Genomic DNA, 20,896 nt, shown 5'->3' on the forward strand with positions numbered 1-20,896 from the left:
GTCGCAGATTCGATTCTCGGCCATTCCATTGAGGAGTGAGAGATGTGTATTTCTGGTGATAGAAGTTCACTCTCGACGTGGTTCGAAGTCACGTAAGGCCGTTGGTCCCGTTGCTGAATAACCACTGGTTCCATGCAACGTAAAAACACCATACAAACAAAAAAACAATAGAATTTTTGTATATCAGATGATGACAGAGTATAATTTTCTCAATTAATAATAGTTTTATTTACAGTGAATTGGATATATCATGCCTCCCAAAAACATCTTAGTGGCAGTGAAAAGCGGAAAAGAAAAAGAAAATGAAATTAAGGCATCAAAGCTTCCAAAAATTAGTGGTTTCTTTTCCCCAACAGTAGAAGTGATTAATGAAAATGCAAAGGACAATGACAGTTGTGAAGCTATTGGAGAAAATACTAATAGTAGTGTCACTAGTGTGGAAATGCCTACTACTAGTACTAGTTTAGTTGAAACAAACACAGCAACTGATACAGGTGAAAAGAAATTAGACGAAGTTGGCAAGCCTGATTCTGACCCAGTTTCCAACACTATATTAGGCAATACCTGTGAAGATGAGTGTAAACATAGTACCTCAAAAGACCATGCGCCTGAGCTCTCATTTGACACAATAACATCGCTGTGGCCTACAGACCGAGGACATTTTATGGAACAAAACTTGAAGGACCAAACAAAACGATTTATCATTACAAATGGACATTGCAAGCCTAATGGCCCTTTCAAAAAGGATGCAGAAGGTCGCTCTTTCTCTGAAAAATATTATCATGCAGTGTCCAAATCAGGTGTGAAAATTGAGAGGTCGTGGTTATGCTATTCAGTTGTTCTTGATAAGGCTTATTGTGAGACATGTTGGTTATTTGCTAATCGAGATACATGGATTGATGGCTATTGTGACTGGAAACACATAGGTGAGGGTATGAAGAGGCACGAATCATCCCAAATTCACTATAATTCATGCCTAGTGTATGAACAATGGCGCTTGCATGGAACTTTGAGTGAAGCACTTGAAGGTAATCTTCAAAAGGAGAAAAAATACTGGCGTCAGGTTTTGGACAGATTATTAAATGTAACTCTCACATTAGCGATGTGCAATTTGCTATTTCGTGGACACACAGAAGGAACACAAGCAGAAGATGAAGGTGATTATGATGAGGATGAAAGGAAAGTTAGGAAACGTGGAAATTTCATTTGCATCATTGAGTTGCTTTCTAAATATGATCCAGTTCTTTCAGAATTAATCAGTAAACCTAAAGGTAAAACAAAGTATATGAGCCCAATGATACAAAATGAACTCAATCAGTTGCTTTCAAAGGAAACTGAAAAAGAACTTACTTATGGCATTAAAGCAGCTCCATTTTATAGCATAATGTTAGATACAACACAGGATATTTCCAAAATTGATCAGATGTGTGAAATATACCGTTACTGTAGCATAGAATATGATGATAATGGAAAGCCAAAAGCCCTACAAATTAATGAGTCTTTTTTAGGGTTTCATAGGGTTGAGGGCCAAAGTGGAGCTGCACTATCAGAACAAATTTTGCAAATAATTAAACAAAGAGGACTTTCTATTTCAAGGTGTCGTGGCCAAGGATATGATGGAGCTAGTAACACGAAGGGGATATACAAAGGTGTGCAGAAAAAAATAATTGATGTTGAACCCAGTGCAGTTTATGTTCATTGTGCTCCTCATAATTTAAATTTGGTGATTAATGATGCTGTCAAGGATGTGGCAGAAATGGCGCAGTTTTATGATATTGTCCAAAGAGTCTATGTGTTTTTTGGATTGAGTACCAAGAGATGGGACATATCTAGCTTAATTTCTGAATCAGGCTCTCACAAAGGGGTAACTATTAAAAAGTTAAACCCAACTAGGTGGGCTGGACGTTATGATGCGGTATTTGCTCTCAAAGTTCGATTCTGTGATGTGCAGAAAGCTCTAGCACAAATAATATTATGCAGCTCTAAGGCAGACGAACGCAATGAAGCCACTGCACTAAAGAAATGTCTTGAAAATTTTAATTTTGTATTCCTTTTGACGTTTCAGTCCAAAATCTTACAGTCAATAAATTTAGTATCAAAAATGTTGCAATCAAAAGCAGTTGATCTTGCTAAGGCAGCAGACCTCTTAAAGGTTTGCATGGATGAGATGTGCAGATTAAGAAATCAGTTTGAGGATGTAAAGAAAGAAGCAACAGATATAGCCCAGAAGTGGTCAATCAGACCAGAATTTGAGAAAGAGAGACTTCGTACCGTAAAAAGACATTTTGGCGAGCTTTGTGAAGACCAAAGATTAGAAGATCCAGAGAGTTTGTGTAGAGTAACTGTTTACTATCGTACTCTGGACATCATCACAACTCAGTTGAACTTCCGTTTTACTGGCTTGCATGAAGTTGTCTCATCATTCTCAGTGTTGGAACCAATCTCATTGCAAAATTTATCTGACTCAGAGCTGTATGAAAAAGCATCTAGTTTTGTGAAAAAATACCACAACGATGTGTCAGAAACATTCACACAGGAAATTCTCAGCATGAGATCTGCTCTGAAGGGAGAAATAAGCAAAGTTTCTAGTATGCAGGACCTTGCTAATACGTTGATCATAGAAAATCATTCTATTTCAGCCAGTTTCCCTGAGGTTTGCACTGCAATGCTATTGTTTTTAACTATTCCAGTCACAACTGCAAGTGCAGAGCGTTCATTCTCCAAACTAAAGCTTGTTAAAAACTATTTGCGAAGTACAATGGCACAGGAAAGATTAGAAGGACTAGCTCTTCTATCAATTGAACAAGGAACTGCGCGTAAATTGAACTTAAGTAAAGTCATTGACAGATTTGCAGAGATGAAAGCAAGGAAGAAAGAATTCCAGAAGGTATATAAGGTATATTTGTTTATTTAATGATGGTATAAATGTTTTGGACCAAGTTGTGTTTATTTTCATTTTATAGGCATCGTAATTATGCAATAATGTAATGGCTGCATAGGCCTACATAAGGGGATTCATCTGATTCATTATTGAGAATATATAATTTAGATGTTTTTTTCTAAGCTATGTATGTATTAACAATTAGTAATTATATTTCAATGCCTGCATATTATATTTCAATTTCTTATGCCTACCAGTTCTATGATATATCAAATCAATCTCTCTACTCTCATATATATATATATATACAGTGGTACCTCGGTTTCCGACGCTAATCCGTTCTAGAAGGAATGTCGAGATTCGATTTTGTCGAATTCCGAATCAATTTCGACCATAAGAAATAACTGAAAATGGATTAATCCGTTCCTGACCACCAGTCACTACTCCAACCTTGTCTTTTTATACAAAACACTACACACATTACAATTAAATAAGTTCAGAGTTAAATAACCTACCTTATTAGAAGTCTTCTTACAGTTTTAAATGCATACTGTATCAAAAAAATTGGCCTACCAGTGGTAGACCGAGCGCTGCAGGCTAGGCTAGGCAGCCCATATGCACTCCAGAATGTACTGTAACGGGTACGCACAAAAACTGTTGTTAATGATAAATACAATGAAAAACAAGCCTGGTCATTACATTAAATTAAATAAGCCGAATGTACTGTAGAGTCTGTTATAAAAATTAAGAAAAACGTCTTAAGTTACGTCGGCATCGGCAGCTTGTGGCAAGCGCGAATGTAAACAAACCAGAGCGCCGTCCTGGTGGCGTATCGCGGTACTACTGTAATTACATAAACATTGTGTACGTTCAGGATTGTATTAATTTATGGTAAATTCCATTCAGAGTCTACTGTAAGTGCTTTTAAATGTGCGTGGGAAGAACGCCACCAGCAACGCCAACTAATTTTACGTTATCGAAACACTTTTGTTTACAAACATCATATGTTTAAATCGACGGGTCAGATCGCGTCGGGTCGGATTCCGGTTTGTTGTTCGGGAACTGGCGCAAAGTTTACTCGGCATTTCGTGTCGGAATCCGATTTTGTCGAGTTTCGGTACGGTCGGAGGGGCCCACTATAAGAAAATGCCACGGGCCCATTCTCACCTAGTTACGCCCCTGCAATGGGGGCTGACCCACTTACATGACAGAGCCTTTACCTGAATCATATCAATGGGGGCTATCCCTCTTACATGACAGAGCTAGGTATTAATAAAAAACTACAAGGAGCTAAACAACCAATCCCGACCACCTGACCAAGCCTAACCTTGTTAGTGATACGAGATGAAAGGGAGGTTTTACCCAACACTCTCTTCCAACCGACCATAAAAAAACACACATCACCGCGCATTAAAAAACAACTAACATAGCTAGACTATAAAGGATTAGATTCAGCTCCTTGACCCAGCACCGAATCCGCAGATACGTAGGCTCCGAGAGAGAAGCACTTCTCATAAGTAACATGCACATCTCTCAAATAATGAGAAGCGAACACCGAATTACATCTCCAGTAAGTAGAGTCCACAATAGACTGGAGAGACCAAGACTTGTGAAAAGCCAGAGAAGTAGCTATGGCTCTCATCTCATGTGCATTAACTCTCAGGAGCTTCAAGTGCTCGTCCTTGCAAGAAAGACGCGCCTCCTTGATGACGTCTCTGATAAAGAATGCTTGGGCGTTCTTAGAAATAGTTCTTTTAGGATCCTTTACTGAGCACCAAAGACTTTCAGTATTACCTCCGAGCTGTTTCTTTCTATCTGGATAGAATTTAAGGCTTCTCACTGGACAGAGAGTGCTCTCCAACTCTTGTCCTGTTAAAGAAGAAAGTCCTTTGACCTCAAAACTCCTAGGCCATGGCTTGGAAGGGTTCTCATTCTTCGCTAGGAAGAGGGGCTTAAAGGAGCAAATCGCAGAGTCCTTTTTAAATCCGACTGTACCTTCCAAAGCCTGTAATTCGCTTAATCTCTTCGCAGTAGCAAGAGCAAAAAGGAACAAAGACTTCCTAGTCAGATCCCTGAACGAAGCAGATCGAGGGGGCTCAAACTTCTCAGACATCAGGAATTTCAAAACCACGTCCAAATTCTAGCTGGGAGGTCTAAGGGACTTGTTTTTAGACGTTTCGAACGACCTGATAAGGTCGTGAAGGTCCTTATTCTCCGAGATGTTAAGATCTCTATGTCTAAAAACCGAAGAAAGCATACTTCTGTATCCCTTAAGTAAATAAGGAAATCCGCAATGTCCGTTACAGAGGTACTGGAAGAGGACACTTTCTGAGCCCTGCACCATCTTCTAAAAACCTCCCACTTCGACTGGTAGAAGATCTCCTGGCTGTGGCGATAGCCTTTGCAGCCTTGCGTGAAAAACCCTTCGCTCTAACCAATCCTTTGATAGTCTGAAGGCAGTTAGGTTGAGAGCGGGGAGATTCTTGTGGAATCTGTCAAAGTGGGGCTGTCTGAGAAGATCGCTCCTGAGAGGGAGCGACCTGGGAAAGTCCATCATCCATTCCAGTACCTCTGTGAACTAGTCTTGAGATGGCCAAAAGGGGCGATCAGGGTCAATTTGGTGCCTGTCGAGGCAGCGAACTTTCTTACTACTTCCCCAGGATCTTGAAGGGGAAAAAGCATACCCGTCTAGACCTTCCCAATTTAGGAGAAGGCCGTCTATCGCTACTGCTCTGGGGTCCAAGATAGGAGAGCAGTAGGTCTCCAGTCTTCTTGTTCAATGAGTGGCGAAGAGGTCAATATTGGGTCTCCCCAAAGGCTCCACAGCCTTTCGCAAACCCCTGGATGGAGGGTCCACTCCGTGGGAAGAACTTGGTTCTTTCCTGCTTAGCAGATCTGCTCTCACATTCCTTTCCCCTGTACAAACCTGGTGAGGAGAATGATGTTCCTCTCCTCCGCCCACAGCAGCAGCCTCCTTGCTGTGTCGTAAAGGGAGAAGGAGTGTGTTCCTCCCTGCTTCCTGATATAAGCCAGGGCTGTGGTGTTGTCCGAATTGACCAGCACTACTGACCCCTGACTGGAGGTTCAAAGTGGATGAGTGCCAGATGGATAGCTGCAGTTCCTTCTTGTTGATGTGCCAGGACACCTGTTCTCCTTCCCAGATGCCTGACACTTCTTCCGAGCCTAGTGTTGCTCCCAAACCCGACTCCAATGCGTCTGAAAACAACACTAGGCGAGGGCTCGGCGGTTGAAGAGGAATTCCTCGACCCAGCTTCTGGGGGTCCAACCACCAACGGAGATGTTGCTTTATCCGGCCTGAAACAAGGAAGGAATCTGTAAACTCTTGGGACTTCCGATCCCAATTTTCGTTCAGGAAGAACTGAAGAGGTCTTAGGTGCAGCCTTCCTAGAGAAACGAACTGCTCCAGCGAGGAAATGGTCCCCAGAAGACTCATCCACTCCCTCACGGAACAACTGTCCTTCTCTAAAAAGGCTGTCACCTTCTGCAGGCAGCGTTCCCTTCTTTCCAGGGAGGGAAACGCTTGAAAACCCCTTGAGAATCCATCAGAATCCCCAGGTAGACAATTCTCTGCTGAGGAATCATCTGGGACTTCTCGAGGTTTACTAAAAGTCCTAGGGACTGGATCAGTTTTAAGGTGAGAGATAGGTCCTCCAGACAACGGTCTCTTCGAATGGGCGCCAATCAGCCAATCGTCAAGATACAAGGAGATCCTTACCCCTTCTAAATGTAGCCAATGAGCCACATTTTTAGAATGCTCGTGAACACTTGGGGGCTGTCGAAAGTCCGAAGCACAGAGCCCTGAACTGGAAGGTTCTTCCATTGACCATGAACCTGAGGACTTCCTGGAGGAGGGATGGATGGGTGCGTGGAAGTAGGCATCCTGAAGGTCCAGGGACACCATCCAATCTCCTGGACGAAGAAACGACAGAACAGAGGATGTCGTCTCCATCGAGAACTTCTTCTTGATGACAAAAACGTTCAGGGCGCTCACGTCCAGCACCAGTCTCCAACCCCCGAAGTTTTGGGCACCAGAAAAAGCCGATTGTAAAACCCCGGGGAATGAAGATCTTGAACCGGTTCTATGGCTACTTTTGCCAGCATTTGTTCGACATCTAGCAGAAGGGCTTGTCTTCGAACAGGATCCTTGTATCTTGCCGATAACTCCCTTGGAGTTGTTGTCAAGGGAGGTTTTTCCTGAAGAAGGATGAGGTATCCTTTCCTCAGAATAGAGAGGGGACCAGTCGTCCGCCCCTCTCTGTGCCCAGACCTCGGCAAAACTTCAGTAGTCTGGCACCCACTGGCGTCTGGAGGACTTGATTCTCACTTGGACTTCCTGACCGGGAGTTCTGAAGGTCTTCCTCTTCTTTCAGGTCTGCGCCTCTGAAAGACCTGGTACCTCGAAAAGAGCTCCTGAAAGGGCTCCTGCCTTCTCCTTCTTTGCAATCGGAGCAGCAGGTCTCATCCTCTTAGAAGACTGTGCAAGAAGATCCTGGGAAGCCTTCTCTGACAAGGATCGAGAAATCTCCTTCACTGTCTCTTGGGGAAAAGATGGCTCGAAAGAGGAGCGTATAAGAGGAGGACCTCTGGAGAGGAGAAACAGATTTTGATAAAAAGGAGCTGAAGACTGGATCTCTTCTTCAGCAACCCAGTTCCAAAAAGGAAGCGATCTCCATCGAGCCGTCCTTCACAGCTTTGTCTAAGCAAGACAAAACGCTGCTGAGGTCTTCCATACTGATGAAGTCTTCTTCAAAAGTCCTCTTGGCTAAGGCCCCAAGAGACCAGTCCATGAAAATTGAAGACTTCCAGGATACAGAAAAGGCCCTTGAGGAAATGGTCCAGCTCACATAGTCCCCAAGAAGCCTTGGCCGAATTGAGAGAGAGTCTTCTGGAAGAATCCACCAAGGAAGAGAAGTCGATCCAGCCGATGAGGGGAGGGCCAACCCCATCGGTTCCTTGGTCTCATACCACATTCCAGCTCTGCCAGAGAGTCTGGAAGGAGGCAAGGAGAAAACAGTCTTGCCAGCATCCTTCTTTGATTGAAGCCACTCTCCGAAACCCTTTAAACGCCTTCTTCATTGAGATCGTAGGACGCATCTTCACCAAAGAGGAGGATCTAGAGGTCTTGGTGCTTGGAAAGCATGGAACCAGGAGAAGGAGGAGAAGCAGGTTTAAGGGAATCTCCAAACTCCTGAACCAGTAAAGCTGTCAACCTCTTATAGTCAGAAATACTGATATCTTTGGAGGATTCATCCTCCGACAAAACTTCCAGGCCAAAGGGAGGAGGAGAACACTTGGAAGAAGAAGGGCACTTGCCAGGAGAAGAGCGCCTAGAAGGAGAGGAGCCTCTGACCACTGAAGAGCGCCTATCAGGAGAGAAGCGCCTGCAAGATGACTGGCGCCTGACAGGAGAAGAGCCTGTCCAAGAGAGCCCTTGCTGGGAGAGGCGCCTACCAGAAGGGAGGGAGGCTGGAGGCGCTTCTTGAGAGCAGAAGAGCGAGAAGAGCGTGACTTGAAGTGAGAAGCACTTGTCAACAGAGAAGACCGAATTCGTTCTCTAACAGGAGAAGAGGCGACTATCCGAGGAGCGAGCGCCTGGAAGGAGAGGGAGCTATCATCCGAGGAGAAGAGCGCCTAACAGGAAGAGAAGCCGCTGCTGGGAGAAGAGCGCCTGCTACTACTGGAGGGCGTTTAACAGGAGAAGAGCGCCTGCTGCTGGAGGGGCGCAAACTGGAAAGAACGCTAAAGAAGCTTGCTGGGAGAAGGATGTTTCTTGGAGGACTTGATGGGAAGAGAAACATCCTTCCTACGAGAAGAGCTCTTTGCCAAAGAGCCAGCAAGAGCAGAAAGCTGAGCCTGGAGGCCAACCAGGATCTGCTTGGTGGACTCCTGAACCCCTGAAGAAGAGGAGGGGATCTTCGAGCTCTCTTCTTCACAACAGGAGAACCCTCTGGGAAGCGCTCAGGGCTAGAGTCCAATGCGTCTCCTCTAGGAGCCTTCCAAGTCCTCTTCAAAGGCGCGACTCCTCAGCCGAACTCCACCACGTTTAGGAGAAGAAGAAGCAGAAGAAAAACACTTCCTCAGGATCCCTTTTCTGTGGCGATCCAAGGCAGCCTGGGACGCGACAACAGGAGCTGCCGAAGGGACGCCTGACCGTTGGGAATGCTCTTCATCCCCCTTGCGGCTGTCGACATTCCTCCTCCACTGGTCCTGGGAGTTTGGAAGAGGTCTAGGCCTAGGAGCGATGCGGAGCCGGTCAGACGCCCCCTCCACTACACTGGGGACACTACACACATCACTGTCACTTTTTACCTTTTTCTCCTCCATTGCACGCATCTGCAATTGCATCCTACGGATTGTGGCTTTCATGGCAGCCATCTCCGACGACGAATCCGCAGGTTCGATGAAGGGTGAAGGAGCTGAAACCAAAGGAGTGACAGGAGAATCTGAAAGAATGTTAGGGTCTACTTCTACCTCCTTAGAAAGAGACCTACTAGAGCTTCTAGAAGAAGCCTTCCTAACTCTATCCTTCTCAAGCTTGCGTACATAAGAAGCACTCAAAGCCTTCCATTCTTGTTCAGTCAGATTTTCACATTCAGTACAAGTATTATCAAAAGAGCAATCATTCCCCCGACACCTCAACATACAGTGTGAGGATCTACCGAAGCTTTCAGTAGTCTCACCTTACAATCCAGTCTAACACACACACGAAACACAGGTGCAACATTCTGATCAGACATCTTAAAGAAAATACCAAAAGCCAAAATCAAAAAACAAACCACAAAAGCGTATGCCAAGCCAAAGATCCAATACGTCACCAAAGGTCAGTCCAAAATAATCCTCAGCAAGCGAAAAATTAAAAATCCAAAGCAGGAGGAACCAACAACAGATGTTGCGGAACCAGCGACAGAGAAAATCTGATTAGAAAACGGGAATGGTTCCTATTCCCGCCACCCAGCGGCGGGAAAGGTAGATCACCTGACCTACCTGCCTGCGTGTGAATTTTCTGTCGGGAACGCCGGAGACTATAGCTAAGTATATATCTGACGGGTAAGTTGCATGTACAAAAAAGTGAATTTTAATGAAAAAACGTGTATAATTTATAACAGAGTAAAAATTAACCCAAGATAAAGCTCCATTATTGAACTAGCCAATTATAAAATTTAGGGTCGTTTAAGTTGCCAAACTAGGTACTGGACGAATTCTTTAACAAGTGAAAATCAAAAATCGTTGTTTTACACTTGATCTTGAGGCCTGGAGCTGGGGGAATCTCTTTCCAGATCGCCATTAATAATTTAGAATAAGACATTTTAGCCAACTCCAACTAAATAAAAATTGGAGTAAGTAAATGTATTGATTGATCAATTCCATTTGTAATTTACTGGTCTGATTCAAGTTCAGATTTGTTATTTCTGTTTTGATTGGTTTTGTTGGGAATATACTTATTATTGTTTTTTTGTAAGTCGTAATACAAAGTGTAGTTTTAATTTAGGTCTGTTGACAAACCTCTGTAAAGTTGCAGGGCAAAAATGTTATTGATAATTATTTCATTTGCAGAATGAAATGTCTGTAACGACTTCAACGTCGTGGGGAATAAATGCCTCGAACTGACTATGGTTGGTTGAGGTGTCAATGGTCTTATTCAATTGGGCAGGCACAAGCCCCTGCAGTTGCGCTACATAGGGCGTCCATTGTCAGGAAAACCCAGTCTTTCTTGTACAATAGGTGAACTTTCACATCGTTAAGTCCGGAGTAGACACAGGTAACAGTGGGAGCGAGGCAGGAGGCGTAAGAGCTTAGCCGGGTGGTGGTGGAGTGACCGAGCAGACCGGACCGGCCAGCGTCGACACTGAGATGGCAGGGGTAGGGACCACACTAATGCATGATCCGTTCCCACCTTTGAATTACCACGCTCCTCGGCAACAGCAGTAACGGTGGTGGTCGTGAGAGATCCACCGTAATCAGTAGTGAGTGGGGAGGAGGAGTCCCAGTATCCAGATCTGTTGAACATAGCAGAGCTGATATGCTCAAGGAGTGAGGAACAAATCAGGATTGCCAACCACCCCGAGCGACCTCCTCGCCCGACTCAAACCCGACACAGATCCCAAATCTGAGGAAGACAAAGGCGGGCAGGGGCCACCCCCAACCCAGGGATCAGGGACTCTGGGTGAGGGGGAGAAGTGAGAGGAGAGCTCGCCTCCTCTGTGACCGAGGATACAGACACGGGACGGAGATGGATTCCGTCAGGACCAGTAAAGGGAGGACATTGGGACTCAGATAAGACTTAGAAGGATTAACCACTATCAGAGTCGAAGGAGCCGAAGACAGCCCTTCTGAGAGACCTGTCAATGACACTTGGGCTCCATTTGTATCTGGGCCTCTGAGAGACCTATCCCACTGCTTGGGGGACCAAAGCTACACTCATCAGGGGCCATCAATGTACAATCAGGGGTCCTGGTGATACTCCTTTCCTAATTTTAAGCACAGGCTTTCCAAGTCATGGGTTTGTAAAAGATCATCCATACTACAAACAAGCACAAATAAAGGGCAAGCCAAAATGAAAACAGGAACAAACACACATAAACAGATTGAAGCTTTAGCATCCAGGAAAGTTCAAGCAGAGAGTGGAAAAAACACTCCGCTTCAGACGAGGCCTTTAAAATGAATGCAAGTGAAGCTGGGCGGTTTGATACCGTGGGCTTCCCACTGTTACTGGAACAATGTCACCACATGCCCAGCTGGTAGTAATACAACTCATGCCTTGTAAGTCTTTAGAGGCCAGTTCAGCTACATAAAGTATTCCCCATATGTAAAGGACAAGGGTTTGTATTTGTGTAGGAACAAATATATTTTTAAAATCAGGAAGTCATACATCAAAGTTAGGCCTAGCTTCTCTTTTGTCATTTCTTAATTACTGAACTTCCACTGTGTCAGGGCTTACGTTAAGACTATTTTAGCCATATGTTATCACTAACTTGCCTATTCACTTAACATGACAATCATTAGCAGAGCCTATTAACTAATTCTGTAATAAAAATATTGGTCTAAGTTAGAATTTTGATTAGTTCATTGTCTGCATATAACTTCAGCTGCTGTATAGACTCCTTGTGCTTAATATTTTTGAGCAATGAAGTTTTCATAATACTGTAAAACTAATATTGTAATACTTACCTGAACACCTGAATTAGCCCTGGTCACTGACCAGCCCAAACTATATCCCAATAATTTTACCCACAAAATGGGAATAACTGTCAGCGTTACCAATGCTACTAGAAAAATCTTGTCAAATGAGTTACCTGAGGTACCGTTGACAACGCTGATGCAAATACCAGCCGACAGAGCCACTCACTATCAAAAGTTGAAGTGGGGAGGAGGGTGGGAATCATTCAGGTGTTCAGCTAAGTATTACAATATTAGTTTTATTATGAAAAATGATATTTTAATGATAAAATAAAGTTTGTTCATACTTACCTGGCAGATATATATATAGCTGTATTTCTCGAAATCCGACAGAATTTCAAAACTTGCGGCACACGCAGTGGGGCCAGGTGGTTAGTACTCATTCCCGCCGCTGGGAGGCGGGGTATCAGGAACCATTCCCATTTTCTATTCAGATTTTCTAGTGCCACTGTCTCCTGAGGGGAGGAGGGTGGGCACTATGATTATATATATCTCTGCCAGGTAAGTATGAACAAACTTTATTTTATCATTAAAATATCATTTTGTTCATGAAACTTACCTGTCAGATATATATAGCTGAATCCCACCATTGGAGGTGGGAAGAGACAGAATAGGATTTAGGAAACAAATAAATGTAGGCGATTGACGCCTTGGTTCCTTACCTGTTAGCATAGCTGACTTCGTGATTACTGTCACCCAAGCCTGCTTCTGCTTTACTAGAGTCTCCAGCAAGGTAGGGACCTATAAAGCTGGTGAGATCTAGATGATCTGTCCACGGGGCGTGACCACAATGGGACTAGATCATAAGACCATACTGTGAGAGGAAAAGGAGCAACGACCAACCACCTGACCGAGCCATCTAAGGTAATGAACCTAACATAGGCTAAAGATTGGGACGCCCATCTGGGAAGGCCACCCAACAACCAAAAATACAAAACAAGATTAAAAAAATACTCCCTAACCCCTAAAGGATAGGATGAGTATTGCCCTCTTCTCCCAACATTGTGTCTGCGGAAACGTAGGTCCCAGCAAGAACAGTCTTCAAATGTCGTCTTCACATCCATAAGTACCACAATGGGACTAACACTGAATTACTTCTGTGAGAAGGTGGCAACAACCATATCATTGACCTAGAGACATATTCTTCTGGAAAGCCACCGAAGTCGCGATAGCTCTAACTTCATGAGCTTTTACTTTCAAGAAGTCTCATGTCACCTTCTTGGCAGGAGAATGAGCCTCTTTAATAGTACTTCTTAAAAGAATGCAAGAGCATTCTTGGACAAGATTAAAATCAGGTCTTTCCCGAACACCACAGATTGTCCGATGAGCCTCTAGTTTCTGTGTCTTGGCTAAGTAGAACTTGAGAGCCCTGACAGGACACAAGGACTCTTTCTGACTCTTGCCCAAGAATCTCCTGTCAAACCTTTGATTTCAAAAGACCTTGGGCCAAGGAGTTTGAAGGATTTTCCAGGCCTAAGAACAAAGGATTTAGGGGGCATACAGCATTAGGACCCTAAAGCCAATATGTTTGCTAATAGCCTGAACTTCACTAACCCTCCTCTTCAGCTGTCCCCAGAGCAGTTAGGAAAACAGCTTTCTAGTCACGTTCTTGAGGAAGCAGAAGACAGAGGTTCAAAAGTACTTGACATAAGAAACTTCAGGACAACATCCAGATTCCAAAGGCTCCTGGGTTGAGGAACCTTAAGTCTCAAAAGGATCTCAAGTCAGATCGTGAAGATCCTTGTTGTCGGCTAAAATGTTCAGGCCTCTGTGCCTAAAGACTGCCGAGTGCATACTTAGATAGCCCTTAATAGTCTTGACTGCCAGTTTATTCTTTCTCCTAAGATGAAAAAGGAAGTCCAGCTATTTGCAAATACAGAGGTCGTGGTCGAGGAAACTCCTTTACTCCTGCACCATCTCCTGGTTCAGCCCACTTGACTGGTAGACCCAATTCTCAAGGTCTCCTGGCACTGGCGATAGCCTTTGCCACTGCTCTTAGCAAAACCTCTTGCTTCTGAGAACTTACTGCATAGTCTGAATGCAGTCAGACTCAGAGCGGGATAGGTTTTGTGGAACCTTCTTTAACTGGGGCTGCCTGAGAAGATCCACCCAGAGCAGTTAGGAAAATCTTCCTTGGAAAGTCCACTAGGAAGGTCATGACCTCTGTGAACCAATCCGCTGCTGGCCAAAAGGGGGCTAAAAATTAAAGTCATCCTTGTTCCTTCTGACGTCCTGGAAATTTCCTGATCACTTCTCCCAGGATCTTGAAGGGAGGAAAAGCGTAAAGATCCTTGGCCTTTCCAGTCCCAGAGGAGGGCATCTGAATGCAGATAGCTCCTGGGTCTAAGACAGGAGAGCAGTAAAGGGAAGCCTTTTGTCCTGGGGCGTGGAAAGAGATCCACTAGGGGACGTCCCCATAACCTCCACAGCTCCTGACATACCTCCTCGTGAAGGGTCCACTCGGTCGGTAGAAGCTGATGCTGCCGACTGAGAAGGTCCGCTCGGATATTCTCCACTCCTGCATGAACCTCGTGAGAATCGTGATCCCCGAGCATGAGTCCAAAGCAGGATCTCCTTTTGCCAGGATGAACAGGGAACGGGAACGAGTTCCCCCCTGTTTCTTGAGGTATGCCAGGGCTGTGGTGTTGTCCGAATTTACCTGGACAACTCTGCCTGACACTTGGCTCCTCGAAGAATTGAAGGGCCAGAGGATAGCCCCAATTCCTTGAGATTGATGTGCCAGGACACCTGTTCCCCTCTCCAGGTGCCTGACACTTCTTCCCCTCCTAGTGTTGCTCCCCATCCCTCCCTGGGAGCGTAGGAAAACAACACTAGGTCGGGGCTCTGAAGACATAGAGAAACCCCTTCTGCCAACCTTTAAGGGGTCGAGCCACCACCTCAGGTGATCTTGACAGAAGGAGAGATCTTCAAAATCTCTTCCAGATTCTCCTTGTCCATCCAGTTCTCCGCCAGGAAAAACTGGAGCGGTCTGAGATGAAGTCTTCCCAGGGAAACAAACTTCTCCAGCGAGGAAATGGTCCCCAGCAAACTCATCCATTCCCTCACCGAGCATGTTTCCTTCCCAGGAAGGATGAAACTTTTTCTAAGCAATGCTGTTGACGTTCTCTGGGATGGAAAAGCTCGAAAAGCCACTGAATCCATCTGAATCCCCAGATAGACGATGGACTGCGTCGGGATCAGATGGGACTTTTCTTCGTTCACTAGAAGTCCCAGGGACTTTGTCAACTCTAAATTTGCATTCAGGTCCTCCAGACACTTCTCCCTGTGAAGAAGCTCGGATGAGCCAATCGGCCAGGTAAAACGACACGCGGATCCCCGCCAGGTGAAGCCACCTCGCCACATTTCTCATGATCACTCGTGAAGATCATGGGAGCTGTGCTGAGACCAAAGCAAAGAGCTCTGAACTGGAACACTCGTCCCCAGCACAAACCTCAGGTACTTCCTCGACTGAGGATGTATGGGAACATGGAAAATAAGCGTCCTGTAAGTCCAGAGAGACCATCCAATCTCCTGGTCTTAATGCTCCTAAAACAGACTGGGACGTTTCCATCTTGAACTTCTCCTTCACCAATGAAGCGGTTCAGTCTGCTGACATCAAGGACTGGTCTCAATCCTCCCGACTGTTTCGGGACTAAGAACAGTCGGTTGTAGAACCCTGGAGAGTCCAGCTCCAGAACTTGCTCCACAGCTCTTTCTCAAGCATCTGCTCCAAAAGATCTAAAAGGATCTGTTGCTTCTCTTGATGGAAGTAGGGCGACAGATCCCTGGGCGACGTGCAAAGGGTGGTGAATCGAGAAAAGGGATCTTGTATCCTTTCTCTATAACTGAAGGGACCAGGTGTCCCGCCCCTTTGCTCTCCAGGCTCCCGCAAAATAAAGAAGCCTGGCTCCTACAGGTGTCTGGAGGCGTTGAAGATCACTTTTTGCCCCTAGGTTTTGATGGGGCTGCTCCTCTGAAAAACCTCTTCCTCGGGGAGAAGATCTCGAGGAAGAAGCTCCTCCACGAAAGGGCTTCTTCTTCCTGGAGGACAAAACTGACAACGACAGAAAGGGACTGGAGGACGTCTTGAAGAATGGGCCAAGAGGTCTTGCGTGGCCTTCTCCTGGAGGAGAGATCCTTGAAGACTGGGGGAAGAGATGTCCCGAATCAAAGACTGGGGAGAAACTGATGGTTGACGACAAATCTGGGGCAATCAATAAGACCCAACTGCCCTTGATGCACGAGAAGGAGAAACAGACTTGGCTGGTGAAATTTACAGTACAAGGCCCTCTTCTTCAAGAGGCCCGTACAAAAAGGGAAGCCAGTTCCTCCAGAGCCATCCCTGACTGCCTTGTCCATGCAGTTCAAAACACTGGACAGCTCCCCAGGCAGATCGAGTCGGGACTCCTAAGCCTGAGTCTAGAGCCCCCAAACACCAGTCCAAAAATTGAAACACCTCCATGGTGCGGAAGAGTCCTTTCAGATGATGGTCCGTCTCCGACATAGTCCAGAAACCTTGGCAGCCGACAGGAGGGACCTTCTGGGCGTCGACAAGACTGGTGAAATCTCCTTGAGACAAAGAAGGAACTCTTGAGCCGACGTCCTCTCCCGTCTCATACCACATACCTGCCTTGCCGCAAAGCTTGGACGGAGGCAGGGCAAAAGAAGTCTTGCCTTGGGTCTTCCGTTCCTCCATCCAGGTGTTAACCTTCTTGAAGGCCTTCTTCGTCGCCAGAGAAGAAGTCATCTTCACAAACCCCGGCGCTCTCCTCGCTTTGGAAGAAGCAAACTGAGAAGGAGGAGAGAGAGAGGCCGAGGGTTTAAACTTGTCACCAAACAAGTCCTTAAGAAAGGCCGGTTAACACCTGGTAGTCGGAAGAAGAGGAAGGGGAGGCTGCTCAAAACTGCAGGCTCCGACTCACAGAGACTTCTCCTCTTCAATGGGAGAAACGAGTCACCCAACAACTTTAGGGGAACGAAGGCCTTGACTTTGATTGTCCGATACGAAGAACCAAAGATCTTCTTTTCCCAGATCAGTGCTCCGGAGCGTCCTGACGGCAGCGACTCAAAGAGGAGCGTCCTGAGAGCGTCCTGGAGAGCGTCCTGAAGAGCATCCGATCTGAGCGTCACGCTGACGGTCCAGCCAGAGAGCGTCCTGCCGAACGTCCTGCACAGAGAGAGCGTCCTGACGAGCAGCTACAGAAGAGTCCTGGATAGCTGCTTGCGGAGCGTCACGCTGATGGTCCAGCACGCGCCCTGCAGAGCTAACGAGGGCGACAAGGCGAAGACGAGGAGATGGAGACGAAGAAAAGGAGCAGGAGAAGGATACTTCTGGACTTTTGACGGGCAAAGTCAAGTCCTTGGCGGTCCAGCGAGGTTCAGAGTCCTTCTCGGCAAGAAGAGAAGACAACTGACGCTGCATATCTCAGAAAATCTTCTTAGAAGGAGAAGAATCATCCAGGAGGGAGGACAATCCTATGGGAAGAAGACGGGCGAGGGACGCTTCTTCTTCTTCTCACAGGAGCAAGAACAGGATAGCTCTCCTTAGAGCGGACTGGGGCGCTGCAGAAACGCCTCATCTGACGATCCAGTGAGTCCTCTTCTGACTGGAAAAGCTTCAAAATAACTAAAGACAGACAGAGAAGACTGCCCCCAGCGTCCTCTTGAAACAGCTCCTCTTGAGAAGTCTCAGAGTCCTTAGCCTACGAGAATTCCACCCCTTTTGGCGAGGGGAGGAAGCCCTCGGATTTAAAAGCAGTCCTGAGATAAAACCTATTCTCGTCGTTTTAATCTGGCAGCCTGGGAAGTGACAACAGGACCTGACTAAAACGTTTGATACCAGATCTGGTGGGAAGCCCCCTTTAACCCTTCTTGTGCGGCTTTGAACTCAAGCGACATGCCTTTTCCTGAGTCCTGGGAGTCTGACAGCCATTGGTCCAGGCCTAGAAGCATTATGGGGCTGATCTGAGACTATCTCCACAACACTAGGGGAACACTACACTTTACAGCACTTTGGAGAGATGTTTGACTTTTGTTTTCAACATAGCAACGGATGGTGTTTATGATCTCCTCTTCAGGCCAAACCCTCCGCAGACACAACCTCAGGGCCCTTTGGCAAACCACAGGGACAGGTGTCAACAATTCTTTATTAGGTTATCAGGAGAAGAAATAACCTGACTCTTACACACACTCCTGGAGGAAGACCTCCTGATCCTGTCACAGATGCAACTTGAGAACATATTAATCATAAATGAAATCCAGCTAATCAGATTAAGGGTCACACTCCTTGCAGCGATCATTTATCAAACAAACATGCCCCTACACCTCATGCAAACTGAGTGAGGGTCTACCGAAACTTTCGGTAGCCTCACCTTAAAATCACTCACACAACATACTCTGAAGCTAGCAGAACTAGATCCAGACATCATCAAAGAGAGTCAAAAGCAAAATCAAAACAGTCCACAAAAAGCGTATGCCAATCCACAATCCAAAGACAAAACCAAAAGTCAAATAGAATACTTAAGTGGAAAATAACAAGTTAACGAAATCCAGAGACGGAGGTACTGTAAACAGATGTTGACAGTACCGGCGACAGAGAAAATCTGAATAGAAAATGGGAATGGTTCCATTCCCGCCTCCCAGCGGCGAATGAGTACTAACCACCTGGCCCACTGCGTGTGCCGCGAGTTTTGAAATTCTGTCGGATTTCGGAGAAATACAGCTATATATATATCTGACAGGTAAGTTGCATGAACAAACTTCATATTGCAAAACACTCCTGAACACCTGAATTAACCCAATTAACAAAATTTTAATGGATTGGGATCAATCTAATTCAGCCCAACCTGTCAACGGAGAACCGCAGGTAACTCATTATCAACCTAAAGAGTATTGGCTAATGTATGTCACCATATCAATCAATGCTTTCAATGAAGAGAGATGCTGGAGGAGACCCACGAAAGGTTTCAACACGCCCCTTTTACAACCACGGAGATGGTAGCTCACTGATCTGCTCTGCATAGGATATCTGTTTCCAAAAGTCACCATATCAATCAATGCTTTTGGTGAAGAGACATGCTGGAGAGTACTTTGATCATCAGTCATTTCAGTACTGTCTCTGATCCATCGACCACGTCCCATGAAAAGCTCTTCAGAGCCTCTCCTGTAAAGCAGTGTGTGGAAACCACCTAAGATCCTCCGGATAAGGCCCGACAATTGATGAGCAAAGAAGTAGCTCAGCGCTGACAAAGAGCCTAGCCTACTAAGAACTCCCTTGGACTGCTCCCATTCCAAATTATCAAAGACTAAGATATTTAAAAATGTACTAAACCTAAGTTCATGTGATTATACTATTACTGCTGCCTAAGATTCTAAAGACTAAAAGGAATTCTTCTATCTGGTTAACCTAAGAACCTCCACACTAAGAGAATATCACCTCAACCAAAATGAATGCACCCTAGATAATAGAGTTAGCCTCTATACACGGACTAAGAGAATAACCCTCCGACAGGCGAACTGAACAGTCTTTAAGTAAATGGAAGTAAACACTGAGACGGACTTCCAAGAAACTGCCTCCAGAATAGAAGACGCTGAACAATTACCTCCTTAGACAGGAAGATGAAGTGGCCAAACTCCAAATACTGTGTGCTAAATAATACAGAGCTTGAAGACGACAAAGAATAACCCTGAGAAGCCTGGGAATCATCTCCCTCAGAAATAAATAATCACATTCTTTGACAGCGGACGGGAAGGAATCCATGGAGATTTATTTAGAGTGTTATGCAATAGCTCCAATCTTGGAGTTTCCCAACCTTTGACAATAGACTGTTAATGCTCGACAGACATGACGACATCTCCGCCGGAATGAAAAAATGAACTCTTGCCCAAGAACCCACAAACAAACGATTCCAGAGGGTTAACCTCTGACTCCAACTTGGCCACAATTCCGAAGAAGAGACAATTATATATTTGCTGCCTAGGAAACCAGCCTAGAAACTGCCTGAACTCGCCCAATTTCTAGCTGTAGTTAAAGCAGTGAAAAAAACACCTTCTTAATCAGTTGTCTTAACGTTAGAACTTCCGACAAATCCCATGGAGGGGTCCTGAAAAATCAAGACAGGACGCCAGATCTTCAAAACGATCAATAAATCATGGATGTTCTTACTACTAGAAATTTTGGGAAGATGGAAACTATGTACTGCTAAGCGTTGGGAGGTAGGCAACGCCAAATATGTAAGAACCTTGACTTTCACAATGAATAAAAGAAAATCGGCTGTTTTGGCTATGGAAGGTCTAGAGCTAGAATGACCTTCCTGAGACACCAACTTCTATACATTGTCCAGCTGACCTGGAATAAAGTTTACAGGGTTGACTTTCTCAAGCTGGAAGAAAGCTGTCTAGACAGCTTTAAAGAGTCTGATCTGTCTAGCTACCCTCGCTCAGCAGTCGCAGGGTTGGATGATAATGGTGAAAAAGCAAAACTTGTCTTCTAAAGATCTTCTGCATGGGAAGGAGCATTTCGGTTTGATCTTTGAAGCTTCAAAGTTCCGGCACCAAGGACAAAAAGGGAAGGGCCAGCAGATTTGATGACTTGAGCTATTAGGAGTCATAGACATCTTGACACTCTCCCGCAATCTCATTACCTGATGAATGAGACCGAAAGGCGGAAAGCATACACCTGCGTGTGATTCCAATTTTGTAACGTCTCAACGGTGCCTATCGACATGGGGTCCACCACTGGTGAGAAATAAACCAAAGACAATGGTTTAATCTCTTTGCGAAAAAGTCCACAGATACTTGCCATTTCTGAAGAACCTG

The 20,896-nt window shown here is 45.3% G+C and overlaps 1 protein-coding gene across 1 annotated transcript; it reads left to right on the top strand.

Moving 5' to 3' along the window:
- The first annotated feature begins 250 nt into the window (after window positions 1–250).
- Window positions 251–2,914, top strand: LOC136825558 (zinc finger MYM-type protein 1-like). The gene has a single exon (XM_067082143.1). It carries the CDS (start codon window positions 251–253, stop codon window positions 2,912–2,914), a length of 2,664 nt encoding a protein of 887 aa, XP_066938244.1.
- The last annotated feature ends 17,982 nt before the right edge of the window (window positions 2,915–20,896 follow it).

Source organism: Macrobrachium rosenbergii, chromosome 38, assembly GCF_040412425.1.
Source record: "Macrobrachium rosenbergii isolate ZJJX-2024 chromosome 38, ASM4041242v1, whole genome shotgun sequence".
Classification (NCBI taxonomy): Eukaryota; Metazoa; Arthropoda; class Malacostraca; order Decapoda; family Palaemonidae; genus Macrobrachium; species Macrobrachium rosenbergii.